Raw genomic sequence first — 19,924 nt, 5'->3', positions numbered from 1 at the left:
CTTGTGTAGGGGAAGCTCTCTTTCCACGCCCAGTTGTGTCGCAATGGGGGGTGGGTGGGCGGTATGCCTTGGGTTCCATATCTGTGGGGTTGACAAGAAGTCACCCTGTGGTGGCTCGCCGTGGCACGAGCAGCCATCACACCGCAGCAGCCACATGTGGAGAATCCTTCATTTGCGGTTGCAGCTGTGAGAAAAAGATCCCAGCACCGCCGGCAAACCGCTAAGTACAGTGCATGTGTGGTGACACATGCATTCGCTGTACGTAGCGACGTTGCGCATGCACAATATAGCGGTTTGCAGCCGGTGCCATTCCAGCGCCGTACGGACGGTGCCGGGATCCCTCCTTCTCTGCTACAGCTGCGAACGGAGGAATCGGATCCTCCGTTCGCGGCTGCAGCCACGAGCAGAGGATCCCAGCACCGTTGTACGGTGCTGGAGTGGCGCCGGCAGCAAACCGCTATACAGCACATGCACAGCGTCACATGCAAGTGCTGTACGTAGTGAGGCCACACATGCGCTGTATAGCGGTTTGCCGCCGGAGCTGCTCCAGTGCCGTACGGACGGTGGCAGGATTCTCTGCTCGTGGCTGCAGCTGCAAATGGAGGATCCTCCGTTCGCAGCTGTAGCAGCAACGAAGGGCTCCTGGCACCGTACATACGGCGCTGGAGTGGCGCCGGCGGGAAACCACTATACAGCACATGTGTGGCGTCACTTCGTACGGTGCATGTGTCATACGTAGCAATGCTGCACATGCGTCCTACATCGTGACGCCCGGCCCGGGTACCACGGCACCTTCCTTCATCCCTGCCCATGCCTCCCTTTGTGTGCCGTTGCACCCCCTCTATATCTGATATGGAGCTCCCTCAACCCTCCAAATCAGATTGCAGGGGGTGCAATGGAAGGAGAAGGTGCAGAAGTTTCATTGTGTGAGCAATTAAACTGGACAGTGCTATTGTTCACACATCCAAGTGAAGATATGAGAGAGCTACATGCCACACAGCATCAGCATTCAGCCATACACTAGAGAACCCGCACCTCTGTAGGCTGCAATCCTCGGCACATTTCTCTGGGAGTGAGCCCCACTGAATGCAACTTACTTCCAAGTGAGCATGCATCAAATTGGGCTGTACACTTCAAGTAGTGTTCATTGGCCTGCTGATAATATTTATGGACCCTAGTGCAGGCATGAATTGCCCCCACAAAATATGTGGGCTGGATCCATTTGGTTGAATGAAAGACTTTCCTCCAAACTGCCACATTCTTATGTAAATACCTCCTTCCCCACTCTAGAGATGCATTTTGATTGCTCTGTTTCCATAGAATGCTCAGTTCTGGGTAGTCAATGGCCAGAAACTTATTGACGACATGAGTCTTGAGCTTTCGGCCCCACATCTACCCAATCCTGACAGTCATATTAAAAATAGCATCAAAATTGCCCTTTGCAAGTCAACACAGCTTAACCCCTGTACCATTGATTTAATGAACCAGTCAAATTCATTACAAACATTTATAACAAATGCCATTTTTCTAATTCTTTACCAACCTACAGCCAGTAGATAACATAAATTCAACCAATCATATTTAAGTAAGCAGAAAGTAATTTTGCTAGGTATCAGATTAAATAGAAATAGAAGGAGTGGAACGGGAAAGAATTGTGGCTGAGCCCTGAGTCTAGGGGCAAAATAACTGTTAATACTTGATATCGGAACCAAACATGAAGGGAAGAAATTGTAGACAAATACATTTTTTAATTTGGCTGCCATTTGTTCCTAAAAAGAGAATTTTCAGAAGGAATGGATGGGATTAGACTTCTGACTATGACTCATGAGCTCCTTGTTGCTTCATTTGTTTATTTTAATAATTTGTTGGCCACATTCTGTTCTAAAGAATGGTACCCGAAGCAGTGTGCTTCCTTCCAATTATGCTTTTCCCCACATTTTGTCTATACTTGTTGTCAGGAAGAGACTGAATCTTTTGGGGGGGGGAATGTCATATTTAGCATTTATGGAATGTAAATAGCTGTTGCCTATATGTATTTTGTGCAGTTGAAAAATATGTTTCCAGAATTTATTCATGTATTTGGTTTTTGATTTACTGCATTTATAGCCTGCCTCCCCCCCCCCCCTGGAAGAGCTCAAGACATGCTTGCCCCATGTTTTGTCCTCCTAACAACCCAGTGAGCTAGGATAGGCCAAGAGAGAGTGGATGACCCAAGATTCTTCAGTTTTCTTCTTGTCCTGAGTGGGGATTTGAACTGGAGTCTTACTAGCCCTAGTCTGACACACTAACCACCATACCATGCTGCCCCCCCTTTTACATTTTCTTAGCTAAAAGTACAGAATAAGTGGCACAGCAGAAGGATACTATGATTCTTCCTGATACCAAGAACAAGTGGGGGCAGGTTTCACAGGAAGAGGTAGATCCTCTTTCCCCAACATGGTACCCTCCAGATGTTTCATACAACAATTTCCATCAGTCAGTGCAGCACAGCCATGATAGCTGCTCCTTAAGGGAGTTCCATGAGCTGGATCTGGACCTATTCATACTTAGAGTAGAATACTCAAATCAATTCTTTTAAAAGGACTATTCCAAACCTAAGTCTGGATCCGAGCCAAATGTTTTCATATATAAAATCCTGTGCATTTTTCTTTGACTGCTTTCGTTGAAAATTCGAGCTGCATTTTTCCCCCGATAGAGAAGTTTCTAGATTCCTGTTGTTGTTGTTGTTACTATATTAATTTAGGAATAGTTTCTTGCTTATGCAGTTCACCCCTGTTCATTGAGGGCTAGTGGTTTTATCATGCTAAACTGAGCTCAAACTGCTGTACTAGACCGTTTAAAAAAATTAGGGGAAGTGTTCTTTGTCCTCGATCCTGTTATTTGTGACTGACCCATAAGAACAAGTAAGAAACAATTGATTCAAATCTGATGGTTTTCAGTGTGCCTCAATGACAACTAACGTTAGCTGGATTTATGTATTTGTTGCAAAGTGTTATTCTTTTAAGAACTCTGTGCGGTCAAACCCCGATTCTTGAACTTAATCCATTCCGGAAGCCCGTTCGGCTTCTGAAATGTTCAACAATTGAGGCATGGCTTCCGTTTGGTTGCAAGGCTTCCTCCACTCAAGCAGGAAGCCGCATTGGACATTTGGCTTCTGAAAAGCGTTCGAAAACCAGAGCATTAACTTCCGGGTTTTCGGCATTTGGGAGCCAAAACGTTCCAAAACGGAGGAGTTCAGGAGCTGAGGTTTGACTGTATAAACTTTAAAACAGCAAAGAAGGAATGCAAAATTGGTGAAAACTGGAATCTTTGGAATGTATTTATAGTCTTCCATTTGTTATGTCTGGCATCACTAAAAATCACCAATGATTAGTTTGTCTAGCTAACAAAGGAATTTTTTTCTACAATTCTCCCATTAATAATTTATTTTTCATATTGTAAAAATATCTATAGACGTGTTTTGTTGGGCTGTTTAAAATGATTAGTTGGTTTATTGCAACTTTAACCTTAATAAGTAATGCTATTCAATAAGTAATGAGTCCAACAAATTACCTATTTAACAAATATTAGTTTTAATGAAAATAATATTTTTACAACCCCTTGCTAGGTTGATACAATGTAAGTTGGTACTTTGTTGCCGAGAAGCTTAATGTTGTTCACTGATATTAATTTTTATAAATGTAAGTTTTGATATAAAACATTGTTGACTTCTTATTATTATCATTATTATTATTTCCAGGAAAGATTGGCAGATGAAATAGACAAGCTGAGAGTTGAACTTGACCAGTTGAAAATAAGAGCAGGTTCTTTAATTGATCCCACGTTGTCAAGGTAGCCTAAGAAAACCATAATATTTTCTTAATTTTAATATATTTAAAATCATACTGTGTTGAAAATACTGTTTGCAGTTCACCATCCACCATGTGTTACAAGCAGCCTTTGAAAATGTTATCACTTTAATCATCGTCATTTTCTAAGGCACTGGGGGAAGTGCTTCCTTTCATAACTGCCAATGGGAAATCTGCTTTAGGCATTTGTAGGTTGCTTTACGTGGGTTTTGAGAAAGTGGTGGCAGGAAGAGGAATGGACAAATAAGTCCATGCTTAAATTCAGATGTGATGAATATTGCATTAGTTCTCCTGATTATAATGCTAGCACATCTGTCCCATTTTCTAATGTTCCTTTCATGTTGCAATACCTGTTGCATTAGGGAACCTGTAGCATTTAGTGCTAACATTCATTCACATCAGTGGTCACGGTGTGACACACAGTGAATGTCACTGGACGAGATTGATGCTCCCCCATTCATCCTTTCACATATGTGCTTCTGTTTCTCCATTGCGTCCCCATGAAAACAGCAGGAAAGAACTTCATGCCAGTGTACCACCCCCAATTTTGTCCCTTCCATGATTTTCTGGGTTAAGGGGCTGCAAAGTGATTTTTTTCTAGGAACAGGTAGGTAGCCGTGTTGGTCTGCCGTAGTCGAAACAAAATAAAAAAAATCCTTCCAGTAGCAGCTTAGAGACCAACTAAGTTTGTTCTTGGTATGAGCTTTCGTGTGCATGCACACTTGTTCAGATACACTGAAACAGAAGTCACCAGACCCTTATATATATTGAGAGGGTGGGGAGGGGTATTGCTCAGAAGGGTGGTGGGAATGGGTGGTTGGCTGATAGGTGTGGTAAACCAGTTGACAACTGCAATTGGTCTTACAGGAAAAAGCAAGGAGTGAGATGGATTCTTATCTCATTATACATGTGGATTCTTATCTCATTATACATGATAAAGCTATTTTTAGCCCTCTCACCGCTTGCTTTTTCCTGTAAGACCAATCGTAGTCATTAACAGGTGTCAACTGGTTTACCACACCTATCAGCCAATCACCCATTCCCACCACCTTTCTGAGTAATAGCCCTCCCCACCCTCTTACTATATATAAGGTCATACCAAGAACAAACTTAGTTGGTCTCTAAGGTGCTACTGGAAGGATTTATTTTTTTCTAGAATCAAATAACATGGAAGTGAGCACTAAACATGCACCATGTGCCACTGGTTTTCAGGAAATGGCTTTTATGTCACGTGAAAGCTCACATGCAATGCAGAAATTAACAATTAGGGAAATGGAATAAACTTCATGTAAATGCAGCCTGTTTCTGATTTGTATGACTTTTATATACAGTTACCCATAAGTCTGTTCTGCTTCATCTCCATGTTAAGTTTTATTTCAATCTGGGGGAGGGGAAAAGATCACATTTCAAGTGTATATTTAAGTGTGTCTTTTAAAATGTATCTTTTCTCAAAATACACCCTTGTAAATGATGAAACGTTTGAGCTGAGAATTATGCAGAAACATTTGGGAAGTGCAAAAGCTAGTGGGAAACTTAAGCTTCATCCAAGAGTTGTTCATTTGGTCTTGAATCCTGGTTGATTTCAACCCAAGTCTTGCCAGTTCAAGTTTCATTGCTCTCTCCACACCACACTGACTCTCAGGAAAACGTGTCATTTTGAGTTTTACTGATTATTTCTAGTTTCCATTCAGATACATGACAGAGCTTTATTACCCTCGTAGCATTTCAGGAAATCAGCCAAAATTGTTTTCCTTATGTATAGAATGAGATTTCATAGGATGAACGTCTCCGCACACTGTAAAATAGTTGATAAATTATTGATATTTTTTTTTTACAGTTTGGTTTATTTATTTGCATCTGCTAATTCGTGTGCTGCAACTGTTTTTCAGACCACATCTTGATTCATCAGCAGAGCTGAGGTACTCTGTGAGCTCCCTAGTTGATAGCCAACCAGATTATAGGTCTACTAAGGTGATAAGAAGACCTAGGAGAGGCCGTATGGGAATCCGGAGAGACGAACCAAAGGTTTATCTTGTTATCTTGTTCTTTGTTTATTAAAAGCAGTGCTCCTATTATAGTAATGGAAATGGATAAGTTTTAGCCATAGTGGTCCAAGGAGTCTGGATGACCAGTGACAGGGGCACAACATTCACTGCTGCTCAGGAAGATTGGCTTGGTAAGGAGGAACTGTAGTCCAGCCAAGGCCTTGCCTCAAGGCCATTCCTCTTTCTGGAAAGTGACTCTTGTACAAGTGGCCTGAGAAAACTAAAACATGTTAATCAATGCCAACAGTGTTTCAACATGCTAGGCTTTCTGTTTTTAATTTCTCTCTCAAAATTAACATTTGACATGAGGCTGATCGGTATGCATTTCTTTCCAATTAGGTGAAATCCCTTGGAGATCATGAATGGAGCAGAAGTCAACCGATGGGTGTTCTAAGCAGCCATCATTTTGAGAGTGACACTGAAATGTCTGACATTGATGATGACGACAGAGATACAATATTTAGCTCCATGGATCTTCTGTCGCCAAGTGGACATTCTGATGCCCAAACCCTTGCTATGATGCTCCAGGAACAACTGGATGCAATCAACAAAGAAATCAGGTACTTGTACATCATGAAGAAGCAAGAGCTTTCTCATCCCAGGCAACAAATCGTGGAAATGCTTGCAATAAATAAAATGAGTTTATTCACATGCATCTGGCTGGTCTCTGAGGGAAGCAGAACAACCAACTTAGGTGGAATTTTATTCATATCAGCAGTGCAATCCTGAAACACCTATTACATATTTTTCAAAAGAAAAGGCAAATGTGTACATTTGTTTAAGAGAATTTGTATACCGCTTTATTGTCAGCAAAACCAGTAAGCATTTAATGTCTCCCCAAAAGTAGACCCTTTAGTTCAGCTATGTTCATGTAATATACAGCCATAAGAGACAACTACGCAATACCTTTCAGGCCCCTTAACATTTCAACTGTTTGTTGTGTAGGTTTTCCACCTTTCAAGGTGGAATGTTTCAGCTGTGGTGAACCTTTGAAGTCACTTAAGCAACTGATTCTACAAAATTGCTAAATCAATTGAAATAGATGCTTTGACTACAGTGTATATACCATTATAATGTTTGACATTTTATTTTATTTTTTTATATTTTGCTGGAAGCCACCCAGAGTGGCTGGGGAAACCCAGCCAGATGGGCGGAGGTATAAATAATAAAATTATTATTATTACTATTATCTTCTTATTTAAAGCTCACCGATGGGTCTCCAACATGATGTACTGGTGAAGCCTATATCATTTGTGAAAAGCACCTTATTAAACTGTTGCCAGGGATCAGGGCAAGGAAGCAATTCGCTGTACAGTGGTACCTCTGGTTACGAACGCTTCTGGTTAGGAACGCTTCAGGTTACAAGCTCTGCTAACCCGGAAGTAGCTGCTCCTGATTGCAAACTTTGCCCCAGGATGCGAACGGAAATCGCGCACGCAGCAGGAGGCCCCATTAGCAAAAGCATGCCTCAGGATAAGAACATTTTAGCTTAAGACAGACCTCTGGGTTGAATTAAATTCATAACCAGAGGTACCACTGTATTGGAATACCACTCACATGACATTAGCTGTTTTAATTCTGCTGCCTCCCAATTCATGTTTATAGGTTAATCCAAGAGGAAAAAGAATCAACGGAATTGCGTGCTGAAGAAATAGAAAATAGAGTAGCCAGTGTAAGCCTAGAAGGCTTAAACCTGGCCAGGGTCCATCCTGGCACATCCATTACTGGCTCCATTACAGCTTCCTCCCTTGCAAGTTCTTCTCCTCCAAGTGGGCATTCTACTCCGAAACTCACTCCCCGCAGCCCAGCCAGGGAGATGGATCGTATGGGCATCATGACACTGGTAAGAAAATGTACAAATACAGGTTTGTGCTGATCGTTTCACTTATTTTATTACTTCTCTAAATAAGATTTTTTTTTCTATAGCTTGTTTCTTTTCCTGCTCATTTATTTATTTGCCTATTATTATGTTTTTGTCTGTAGTAGAATCACGTTGACCATTAATACAAAATGCAATAAGACTTCATATAGGGCCATTGCTAGTATTACACAAGATACAGTAAACAATAAAAAATAGTAATGAAATGAATTTGTGGGTTGCTGGGATAAGCACTCTTCATTACGTTTCCAGTCAGTGCTCCAGAAAGCTGTTTAGGATACCAAACAATGAAAAGTTTTGCAGCCCTTTAAAGACTTAACAAATTTATGATGGCATTCGTGTGAGAATCCTTAAGTGCTTTTCCTAATAAAAGGACTTCTCAGATATATCATGTCTGTTTGCACAGTGTAGGTGCTAGGCCTTGGTGGCTGTGCTGTAAAAAGACTGTAGGGCAGGGAGACCAGCTGAAGCTGATGGAAGGCACCCCACGCCACTGAGGTCACCTGAGCCTCAAGTGACAACAACGAATCCAGAAATATCCCTAATCTGTGAACCTGCCCCTTCAGAGGGAGTGTAACCCTATCAAGAGGAGGCAACCTTCTAGCCATCCCAGTCTAGGGAACTGCTCACTAACAGTGCCTCAGTCTTAACTGGATTTAGCTTCAGTTTGTTGGCTCTTACCCAGTCCATTACCAATGATCCAGCACATCCACTCTCTCACCTGCAGATATATAGGAGAAATAGAGTTGTATGTCATCAGTGTATTGCTGACAGCATACTCCAAGCCTATCGATAACCCCACTCAGCAGTTTCATGTAGACGTTAGACAGCATAGGGGATAAAATCAAACCCCGAGGAACCCCACATTGAAGGCTCCATGGGGCTGGAGAATCCTCCACAAGCAACACCCTCTGGAAACAACTATCCAAGTAGGACCAGAACCACCGCAAAGTGGTGCCACCCACCCCCAACTCGGACAGCTGCTCCAGAAGGATACCATCGTCAAAGGTATCGAAAGCTGCTGAGGGCTTGAGGAGAATTAACAGGGGCACATTTCCCTGTCTTTCTCCCAACAGAGGTCATCATACAGGGCGACCGAAGTAGTTTCTGTACCAAAACCAGGCCTAAACCCTGACTGAAATCAATCTAGAAAATCAGTTTCCTCCAAGAGTACCTGGATCTGGTCTGTGAGCACCTGTTCAAGAACATTGCCCAAGAAGAAGATATTAGCAGTAGTTACTTAGGTTTTCTGAATCCAGGGAGGGTTTCCTGAGGAATGGTTTTACCACTGCCTTCCTCAAGCAGGCAGGGACCACCCCCTCTCACAAGGAGACATTAATCACCTCCCTAGCCCAGCCTGCTGTCCCCTCCCTCCTAGATATTACCAGCTCAGGGTCTAGGGTGCTAGTGGTCACCCTGACCAATCCAAAAACCTTGTCCACATCCCCAAGCCTTACTAACTGAAAGGCATTGCATGTATGAACTTCCATTTACAAGTTTGATACAAGATTCCCAACTCTGGTTTGCAAGGGGTTATTCAAGCCATAGTTTGCCAGTTTGGACATCATGGCCAACTATGGTTTGTCAAAAGTCAGGAAGTTACTATTAAAGTAGAATGCATGGGAGAAGAAAGGGAAGGGAAAGGAGGTGGAAGCCTACTACAGAGTTCATTCATGACATCCAAATCAACTCCTGGTGTTGCAACAGCAAAACAGATCCAAGCCATAGTATTTTACTTGAAGTTTTGCAGTTTCCAAAACATTGATTTTTCCGGTTTGATGTTGAAAAACGGAAATGGATAGGATATCAGTATCTTTTATTTTACCTACACGGCTTTGATCATTCCCCTTTGTTCTTTCCTTTGTTTTCAACTCCAGCCGAGTGATCTCAGGAAGCACCGGAGAAAGGTATGCATACTTTTCTCTCTTTTTTAGCATGCTACTGTGAATTTTCTCCCATGTGCACTTAAAACTCAGTTTAACCGGATTTTTTCCATAGGTTTTTTAAAGTAATTTTGCAAAATGAATTTTTGCATTTGTAATTGGAACTTGAGAACATCTAAAATCAGGCCTCAGCTCTTGAAACTCACAAAGATGATTTGTGTCATCTTTGAAATTTGATGTGTAACTCATTGTGAATCATAACTTTGCATATTAGTTTATACAGCTGCAGAAAACTTCTCATTATTCTTCTAAATAGTAAAGCACCCTGAATGTTATAGCAATACATGACACAAGCATGTATGAAACTACCAGAAGTTGTCATTACTTCCGGCTTATTAAGCAGAACCCTGGTAATTCTGTACTGGTACATAATTTTGATCTTGCTTTGATATGTATCCAGTTGTAACTTTGGCTATGTATGTGGGATTAATGAAACAATGGTGGCATGCATCAAATTACACAGATGAGTCAATATCTGAGGCCTGTCTTTTGCTGGTCTCAATTTTATACACTTCTTTAGTGGCAGAGCGTGTCCTCCCTAAAAGAGGGCACGTGTTGCAGTGAGACCTGGAGACTGACCTTCTGGTTGTGGGTGGGTATACCTCTCCCTATATTTAGGGCATTTTTGCAATTGACCTTGCTATGCCGTCGTGTGTCATCTGTCTTTGGGACAGGGGCACAGCAGGAATTTTCCCCACTTGCTGATTGGCTGTTGCCATTTGGGTTTTGTCTGCTGCATAGCAAATCGTCACAACTTCTAAGGTTGCGGATAGGCACTGGTTCAGGTGATAGGGATGGGAGAACAGTCTCGCCATCCCTATGTGAAGGGATGTGAAGGGTATTCCATTAAAGGAATCCAGGGACTCAACTTGGTTTGGCCAACCCCCAAAAGGGGATTGTTCCCATGCCTGAGTCCAGGGGAGCATCTGGGGAGTGGGCATAGTCTGTTCCCGGGCTTTCTACCTACCTCAGGTGTTCACCCTTGGCTGACCTATGATAGAGCTCTGGGTCAGCACTACCTGCAAGGGTGCAGGGAGCTAGTCGAACCAGAGCCTATGCAACCACTCACTTTCTGTAATCAATAAAGTTGTGGCCTAAATTCTGCCAAAAACCAAAACTAAAAATTGAGTCAATTGTGTTTTTATTTAGGGGGGGGGTCTCTGGGTCTGAACACGCAATTGGTTTCCTCCCTGAAGCTACTTTGAATACTGAAGAGTATTTTGAGCTAGAATATCCATTGTATGTTCACATAAATTAGCCAGGCTTTGCAAACATGGAGTGTGAGAAGACACAACATGTGTAAGCAACACAGTCCTATCAACCTGTTCTGTACTGGGTTCATATAAAGTTAATTAAATGATGCCCGAGGTCCAAACATTACAGTAAGCTGATTACTGGCCCCATCCACTCTTGGTTTTTCTTTATACACAGTTGGGAGGGTAGAATCTTGAACAGGGCCATGGAGGTAGTTGAGGGCATTTAACTTGACCATCACTATGGTCCAGATACAGATTGCCCTGCATCTTCAGTTGCTGTTTAGAAAACAAACATGGAAGGGCCAATCATGTGTGTGGTTTATTTATAGTTTTTATTGTGCTTTTGATTATTTTATATACAAAAAAAATAAAAAGGCTAATCACAAGCAAAAAAAGCAACACAGAGTTGCAATAAACATTAATAGTGAAAAGAAAAGAAATTAACCAAAAAAACCCACAATAATTATGTATCTATGTCAAGAGGATGGGGTGTGGAATTATCTGTTACCAGCCCAAAATTGCTCAGTATTCTTTGTTTATGCAACCCTGTGTAGGGTGTCCATATATCCAAGAATCTTCCACTCCTTTTCTGAATAAAGAGGTTCACTTTCTTGAAATTCCTCAGTTGTGTCATGTCTTCCATCCATTGTATATTTGAGGGTGGAAACTTTCCATCCAATATGGAAACATAGGCATTTAGCCCCCATGGGTGCCTACAGTGGATTACAAAGAGTTGGTACATAATTCCACAAGCTGTTGACACCATTTGACACCATGTTGCCTGGGGGCTCACCATAGCGCCAGCACTGACCTGTGCTTGATATGTTTTATGGCCAGTTGTGTGCTTATTTGGGCCAGTTTGGGCCTCAGAGAATGGAAAATGGGACTTGAATGGCTCTCTGTAGGGCCATGATCATATCCGATTATCTCCTTGGCGTTTTTCTTCTGTTACTTTTGCGTCCCACGAATGGAACGTGGTTTTTATGTAAGCCCTTATGCTTGCTTGGAAAGTATGGTGAATTCCAAACAGTTTGCCTACTGCACAATTTGAATTATTTCTTGCAATTAACTTAGGAAGTTGGTTTCTAAGCTGCCTTTTATGGACATGGTTTGTTTGTAGATCGCAGTCGTCGAAGAAGATGGGCATGAAGACAAAGCCACAATAAAATGTGAAACCTCCCCTCCTCCAACACCTAGAGCCATTAGAATGACTCATACTCTACCTTCTTCATACCACAATGATGCTAGAAGGTAAGAAGCTCATTGCTTCAGACAGTAATTCACAACTTGAATGTGCTGTGTTCTTTTTATAATGCACCCATTCATATGACTTCTAGGTGAACTTCCACATAACTTCCAATGTATACTATTTATCTGGAAATGCAGACTGCTGGGGGGTTTTTCCACCCTGTGATGGCTTTTCTTTTTTTCACCACTTCATGTCAGGATCCATGAGAAGTAGCTTATCTGAAGGAGAAACTGGACAAGTTTCTTTGTGAAAGAGTGGCTTTCATTGCATTGATCGTGCTTGCCCTGTTTGCATTGATTTAGTTCCTAGCTCACCCAGGCCTCTTATATGGTGCAAATGTAGCTCTCCAAGAGTAATTGTTTCTTAATTAAAAATTTGTACATCATCACCGAGATGGGAATTAACTCTTACAATTTGACTCCTTGAATTCCACTCTGATTTGGATGTCTGGTCTCCCATTTTGTAGCCCCTTTAGATCAAACGTGAGCAGAAGTCAGATCTAGATCTACTGGTAGATCTTTTGGTAATTTGTGGTAGATGAGCAAGGATTCCGACTTCCAGTTACTTAAAGATGGCGGATACAAGATCACCCCTGCCCTGTATTACATTGCTGAAATGAAGAAAGCTGTGGATAACCAAAAGTGGATTTTGGTGTGGAAGGACATTGAGTTCCTCAAAATAAGTTCTTGGGTTCACAATGCTATAATTCTAAGGGTATGTTGTTTGGCTCCAAGCTCCAGTTGTAGATCTCAGGGTTCTAGTGAAAATCAAGACAGACCACACAAGCCTGAAATCTACCCTCTCATGTGTTAAGTAATTGATCTGGAGCAAAATGGTATATTTTTGTGGTTGCTCTTACTGCCGTGCTGTTAGCTCTCTATAAGTGAACTAAGGAGAAGGCACCGCTCACAACGATTAAAATGAAAAATCCATATTGGATTCAGTGATGGGGTTTGATATTTGTGTGCAGAAATGCAACTAATACAACCAATAACTTGAATCTTGGCTGACCTGTGCAAGGAGACCAGTGAAGGACTGCAATTTTTGACAAGACCACTACTAACCTTTTGAACCCCATATTGCAAAATTCTTGACAATTTCAATCAGGACAACCAACTTTCCCCCCCATTGAGCTCTTCCTCCTAGATGTAGTTTTCCTATAACATTGTTCGGAATATGCAGAGTGGGCATTTGCTAAGCCTTGGTAATATTGCGTCCCTTGGAATAAGAGTCACTTCAAATCCAGCAGTGCCCTCCAGGTGGCCACTGGGACACAGATAAGGTAGTGAGGTCAAGGGAACTCTGGGTTGGTGATATCAGCATCATGCAGGTGCAGGCGCACCTGTGAGGCCACCACCACCAACTCGGAGCTCCCAGCCTAGCCACCACTTCACCCCATTCCTAGTCTGCATGCTGGTGCCATTGCTGATCTGCCCCCTCACACATCGCTAATGTTCAAATCACCACCAAGTAGGACATAGCATTCCACTTCTGCATAGTTTGTTACTCTGATAAGATCACTTGTATGTGTTTCTTTTATGCTAGGAATCTGAGCTTGGTCACTTTACATAATTTGCAAGCTCTCTTTTTTTTTCCGTGGAAAGCACCCTCCACATAGGAATTTGAAGGGTTCCCAGAGTATGTTGAGTACACTTCTAAAGGCTTTTATTACTATGAGCCAAAATGCCCTTGTAAGAATCGTGTCTTTGTTCTTATGGTGTGGAGCAGGAAGACAGATCATTTGCGGGGAAATTAAGTATCTCTGGAATTGGAAGCTGGGACAGTTTTGCTGACTACATCTAGGCAGAGATCCTAGAATCATCATTTTCCCAAGACCTAGTTTCCCAAGACCCTAGTATCAAGCAATATCTCTGCTTCTGAATCGGAATGCAATGCAATGGCAGGATTAATGGCTCAAAACCTTGAAATCCAGTTTACATTTATGCTATTCCAGACTTTCTGTATCACCAGCTATACCTCTGTTCAGCAGCAAATGAGTAAAAGTCAAAAGACAAGTCATAGCTCACCTTCCCATGGTTGAGAGCTCTCTTACAAGCCAGAGTTCTTACACAAGAGCACTCTTCAGGTGCTCTGATGCCATGTACGAAAATGGCAGAGCTAACATGCCCCTCCCTATAGCCCTACCCCTTTGCATGATCACAATGCATGACATCAAAACACCTGAAGAGAGATTAGATCTCCTACCTGCAGCAGATACAAGCCCAGCTATAGAGCAGGGAATCTTTCTCAGAAGCCTATCACCACCACCACTTCCAGTCAGTGCCATGGCTGTTGGTTGCTTTTTAGAACTTATAGGAATCATTCTCTGGATACGCTCAGAAATATTGCTCTGCATCCATGCCTAGTAGGAGGAAAATACCTTTCACTAGGTTTTCACCCTGTTCCTGCTCAGAATAGAAATTTCTCAGGTAAGATTTTTAAAAATCCCATTTTGGGTTGAAAACAATGTTGTCACAACTCAGATTTGTTTGGTTCTTCTCAACACATATTTCTCTGAACTTTCCAGCCCAAAAATATATTAATAGGGCTTTGATGAATTATACCTCCTTTCTGTCACTTTTTGTTAGATTGAATCATCTTGATCAGCATTAGTGAGACATGAAAATTAGCCATTGTGCTGTTCTAAATATTATTATGATGCAGGAAAGAAGCCATCAGAACCTGATTAATGTTTCCAATTATGAAGACACTCTTATTAGATTCCAGATAATTTGTTTGCACAGCTGCTTAGGAGGGGATGGGCACAGGACCTCATAAGGGCAATAATGTATTATCTATCTTTTGTGTGTATTTTATAGTAGCTTGCCTGCATCCTTGGAGCCAGAAAGCATTGGTCTTGGCAGTGTCAGTAGCAGCCAGGATTCCCTACACAAAGCTCCCAAGAAGAAAGGAATCAAGTCTTCAATAGGACGTTTGTTCGGTAAAAAAGAGAAGGCTCGACTTGGACAGCTCAGTAAGGAATTAGTTGTACCAGGCTCGGGTCGCTGTTTTTCAGTATTTTTTTTTTAATGGTTTTCGCTTCTTTTTCAGTTTTGTTTTGCTTTTCCAAACATTCATTTCTCTTCTAAACTGGTGGGATCTTTTCCACATAATTCTGTTATACCATAACTAGTATTGACTGTCACATCATTCACTGTGTTTTTCTAAATGAGCAGGGGGGATAGGATGAGATTCCTTTACTTACTTCTGCTGCTTTTATGGAATTACGAAAGTGTAACTTGGCTAACACACAGTTTAAAAAACCTTGACAGCGAACATATGAATCTGTTGACTTGGCTAAAAGGCCCCTTTCCACAACCACCATCACTGTCCTTTTTCAGTTTTGTTTAGCATCCAACCTGACAGAAGACTTGGCTAGCAGAAAACTCAAAGTAGCATTGGTTCCCATGCTTTTGCTCCTATTATGAGTATAGTTGCTTTTAGCCTTCGTTTGCTTGCCATGAATCCCCTCCTGGATTCTTTTCCAGTCTTCATAGCACAAGGCTCCTATCTGTTTTGATCTTATACTCAGATAGAGTATAAGACACAAAAGTATCCACACACTGGCAGAGCTCTGCTAACTGCCAGCCGATGCCACTGTGGTTTGCAGACCCACTAGCACATTTGTAGCCAGCTACTCACAGCAGCAAAGTGGGGGGGGGAGGCAATTCTGGCCCCAATCCAGCTGCTGCTGACTTAGTAAAGTGACTAATAGTTGTAATTCTATTCATTTCAATAAAACTACAACTTTTAGTGGCTTTGCTAAGTTGCCATTTGTAAAAACAAAACAAAGATTTAGGTAACTGTCATTTGAAACAGATGGCCAGAACATATTGGTGATTATGGATTCTGTTAGAATATGAAGAATTTCCACAGTGTCTTATAGTTCGTATTTAATATCATTGCCCATTCACGTTATTCAGAGGCAACACTTTAGGTAAGTTTTATCCTGAATCATTTCATTCAAATAAAACTGGAAACTTCCACTTCTCAGTTTCCACATCCCTATTAACAAGAAGGAGCAAGGAAACCAATATTTAACCTAAATATTTAGGATATTTAGTGAGCAGCCCCAGTTTACCAAGGCAAGCAAATAGTGAATACAGCCTGCCTAACCCCCATGTTTTTAACTTTTCATTTAAAATATTGTACATTCTGAAATATAGTGTATATAAACAAAAAATAATAATAGGTTGATAATTAGCTTAGTGCAGAATGGTCACTTTTCTCATTATTAGTAACATTCTAGTTTAGACCGTCCTTTCATTTAGGATGGGGGGAAATGAGGTGATTTGGTTTTTTTTAGTATGGGACATTCAATATATTTCACAATCAATTTAATGATGAGCCCTTTGACACAAACTAGATGTTCCCATCTGCACAGACTAAAAGCTTAATATCTGTTCCATGGCTTATTCATTCTCAGTTAAATTAATCAAGATCCATTTTATTGATATTGGCATACTAAATGCTATTGGCATACTAAATACTATCTTCTTCTTCTTCTTTAGTAATTTGAAGGCCCCAGGGATCAAGATATAATAAATGCATTTATATCCATTACGCTCTTTAGAACAGAATAGAGATGTCAACCTGTAAAAGCTGTCCTGGGGGCAATATTAGTTGCCCAATGTGCTACCCCTTCCCCCTGACAGTAACCCACCACAACATCATAACTGCATAATTGGACACTTCAGGTTGCATTTTTTCGGGTTGCGGACCACCGAAACCCGGAAGTACCAGAATGGGTTACTTCCGGGTTTCGGCGGTCACGCATGCACAGAAGCGCTAAATCGCACTTTATGCATGCGCAGACGCACTGAATTGCAACCCACGCATGTGCAGACGCACCGCTGTGGGTTGCAGATGCTGTGGCTTGTGAACGTGCCTCCCGCATGGATCACGTTCGCAACCCGAGCGCCCACTGTATATTCTGCAGAATACCTGTTCCCCTTTTTTAAAAAAAGTGTGAGAGCAATGGCAGGAAAAAGATTGGCTTTCCATTTGCATGTTTTTGGAATGGAAAGCCCACAACTGATGCTCACAATGATCCTTCATAACTTGTATAACCTGTATTTTGTGCTATCTGTACTCAAACATGAAGTACTTCGTAAGAAGGCGAACTCTAGCTATCTAGAACCTCCATATCTCTAGCTATCTAGCTATCTAGAACCTCCATACAATGGGAGAGAGCCATTGCCTTCAAGTCCTTCTTCCTGGAGGCATCTACAGTACTTGCTTGTCTAGATCAACCTCTAATCTAATGCCTTCTGATAGGGATTTGTGCTCTTGTATATGGCAGCAATTATAACGTTGGAAACAATGTCATTTGGTTTCTTTTTGTCCTGTGTCACAATAGGACTTCTTTTTTCTTTTCTTTTTGAATGAGAAAAGTTGCTTCAACCATGCTGCATCTTCTCTGGCCCATGATCATTATCAAAGATTTTCTTTCAGAAAACCATGGTGGTCCTTTCTGTAGTCTTGGTTTCCATAGCTTTCCACTTCTGATGATTAGCTAGGATCAAGTCACCTAATCTGTTAAAGAGATCTAGTTTAGTGTTGTTGTTTTCTAATTCTTCGACCAAAAGAACCTGACTCAATGATACATATTTAAGATTGAGAGTAGGGAATTCTTTCTCTCTTTTTCCCCTTCTTTATCCTTTGAACTTGCTGTCCTTTTGTCGTCTCATTGACTCTCTCTTCCAGCATGCTTTTGAAACATCAACTTTTGTTTGTGTTCTCTATTGTTGGATCTGTGATGTCTTTTCTTAAATTCAAATGATGTATCACATTGGTTGGCAAGAACAGGGTCCCTCCACCCCCATCTAATTGGAGATGGAGAAAACATGTGAAAATGTTTAAGAATATGACTTGTGTAACCACCCAGTTACCTTGTGGTATTGCTTTTAATTTAAAATAGCACAATGGTACACTATAGCTCATGCCAATGTTTCAAGCTCACAGTTGCTTAAATATGATCCATAACAGAATGCATGTCCTAACTGTGCTTGGTCAGATGATGGTACAGCTGAACAAGAGGAGATTTACTGACTCTGATATACTATATCTTAGGCAGTGATCCTGCATGTACATCTTTCATCTGTCTGTGCAAACAGTCTATATTGCTGGTGGCATGCTCTGTGTGTTTGTGTGTGTCTCCAGACTCGAAGGTGACTGAAAGAGGGATGTGTATAATCATCTTACTCCTGCCTCCAGTAAGCAAGCGCTTTTGTCTTGTTTCAAAAACCTGCAAAACCTGCATGACTAGAGGCAACAGCAAGCAGAAGAAAGGCTTAATGGGAACTGATATCTCTAAAAAAAACAAACCCAACCAATTTTCAACCACCTTTAAAACTATTGGTTGTAGTCATAAGTAAGGAGGTTAGAAGGCCACTCATGCAAAGGGACTTTCCTGGTCCCAGCTCCTTACTACCACACCCCACCCAACCAATATTTGTTGGTATTTTAAGGCTGTATTTTACTGCTTGGTGTGGTTTTAACTTCATTTTATAATTCTTTCCCATGCTGTTTTTTATTTATTTATTTTGTTGCTGTTGACTTTTGTGACTTTGTTTTCTGTACATATTCTTTCCCCTTTTTGTGTGATACCAAGAGAGATCTACTGGGCATCTAATAAATCTACTGGGCATCTAATAAATGCATTAAATAAAAAATGAAGCCTCTTGGCAGCTGAGGAGTCCTCAAGAAAGGTTTTGGTAGGATGTAGTGCCCCTAGAAGACACCTTTAAGAGGCCTAGGAGGCTGTATTAGGAAAAGGATTGTGGACAAGCCCTTTTCCATACATATATTCCACTCCCATAACTTCTGGCTACAGCCCATTTTCTGTTTTCATTCTGTTCTCGGGAAAAACCAAGCTAATTTCATACTTTCTCCAAAGCATTAGGAAACTACAGTTTCCTACACACAGAGGACTCTGTTTTTATCCTGTAGTGCTATGCAGTCATCAGTACATAATATGACTCGCCTCCATATCGAACAGTTCTGCAGCCAGCAAACATTTCCCATACCTCACAGGAAACCCTGAACAAGACCTTTAGTGACTGTGTTTTAATAATCTGCTGTTGAGGCACCTGTGGCTTTTGCTGCTTCTTTTTCTAAGGTGTTGAGACCATCCTACAAACGATTTCCTTGTTGCTAGTTCTTGTATGTCCCAGTGGATAGTGAAGAAGTAGCTTCTGGATTTAAGTATCTTGCTTTGCTTTCCACCCCAGAAAACAGACTTTAGAATTTCACAGACCAAATGCTAAACTAATAGAGCCACTTGAAAAGAATGTCAATGGAGAAAATCTATTTGCTGTTTTGACACAGGAGGTTACATGGAAACAGAAGCTGCAGCACAGGAATCTCTGGGATTAGGCAAACTGGGAACTCAGGCAGAGAAAGACCGAAGACTAAAGAAAAAGTAGGTTGCTTATTCATGCTCCTTTTATCCTGTCATCCATCTGTAGTGCATTTCCTTGATCCTTTACTTATGCTCAGCATGGATTGCACCTGCTTGGAATATCCAGTAGGTATTTGTTTTCTATTTAAATATATTTGATTAGCAACACTCCGTACAATTTACAAACATATAATTTATCAAAATAGTGCAGTAGCTTGTAAAAATAAAACAAGTTTTAGTGGCACTTAAAGCAGCTTTAAAAAACAAAACCTAAAGGATTGTGTCCATTTCTCTATGTGGAT

At 41.3% G+C, this 19,924-nt stretch overlaps 1 protein-coding gene across 11 annotated transcripts in view; it reads left to right on the top strand.

Annotated features, from left to right (window-relative positions):
- Positions 1 to 19,924, top strand: part of PPFIA2 (PTPRF interacting protein alpha 2) — a 273,126-nt gene that overhangs the window by 219,761 nt on the left and 33,441 nt on the right. For 9 of the 11 annotated variants that reach the window (XM_083573299.1, XM_083573302.1, XM_083573295.1 and 6 more), the window contains 8 exons: positions 3,740 to 3,831; positions 5,738 to 5,873; positions 6,233 to 6,453; positions 7,499 to 7,736; positions 9,650 to 9,679; positions 12,092 to 12,222; positions 15,040 to 15,194; positions 19,550 to 19,643. In XM_083573299.1, the coding sequence (XP_083429425.1) occupies positions 3,740 to 3,831; positions 5,738 to 5,873; positions 6,233 to 6,453; positions 7,499 to 7,736; positions 9,650 to 9,679; positions 12,092 to 12,222; positions 15,040 to 15,194; positions 19,550 to 19,643 (1,097 nt within the window). The remainder of the gene's footprint in view (positions 1 to 3,739; positions 3,832 to 5,737; positions 5,874 to 6,232; positions 6,454 to 7,498; positions 7,737 to 9,649; positions 9,680 to 12,091; positions 12,223 to 15,039; positions 15,195 to 19,549; positions 19,644 to 19,924) is intronic. The other 2 variants (XM_083573298.1, XM_083573301.1) reach the window with 1 other exon arrangement.

The sequence above is a fragment of the Podarcis filfolensis genome, assembly GCF_964270895.1.
Source record: "Podarcis filfolensis genome assembly, chromosome: 10".
In the NCBI taxonomy this organism is placed as follows: Eukaryota; Metazoa; Chordata; class Lepidosauria; order Squamata; family Lacertidae; genus Podarcis; species Podarcis filfolensis.
Note: the sequence above shows the minus strand (reverse complement) of the source record. Positions and strands in the feature narration are given on the sequence as shown.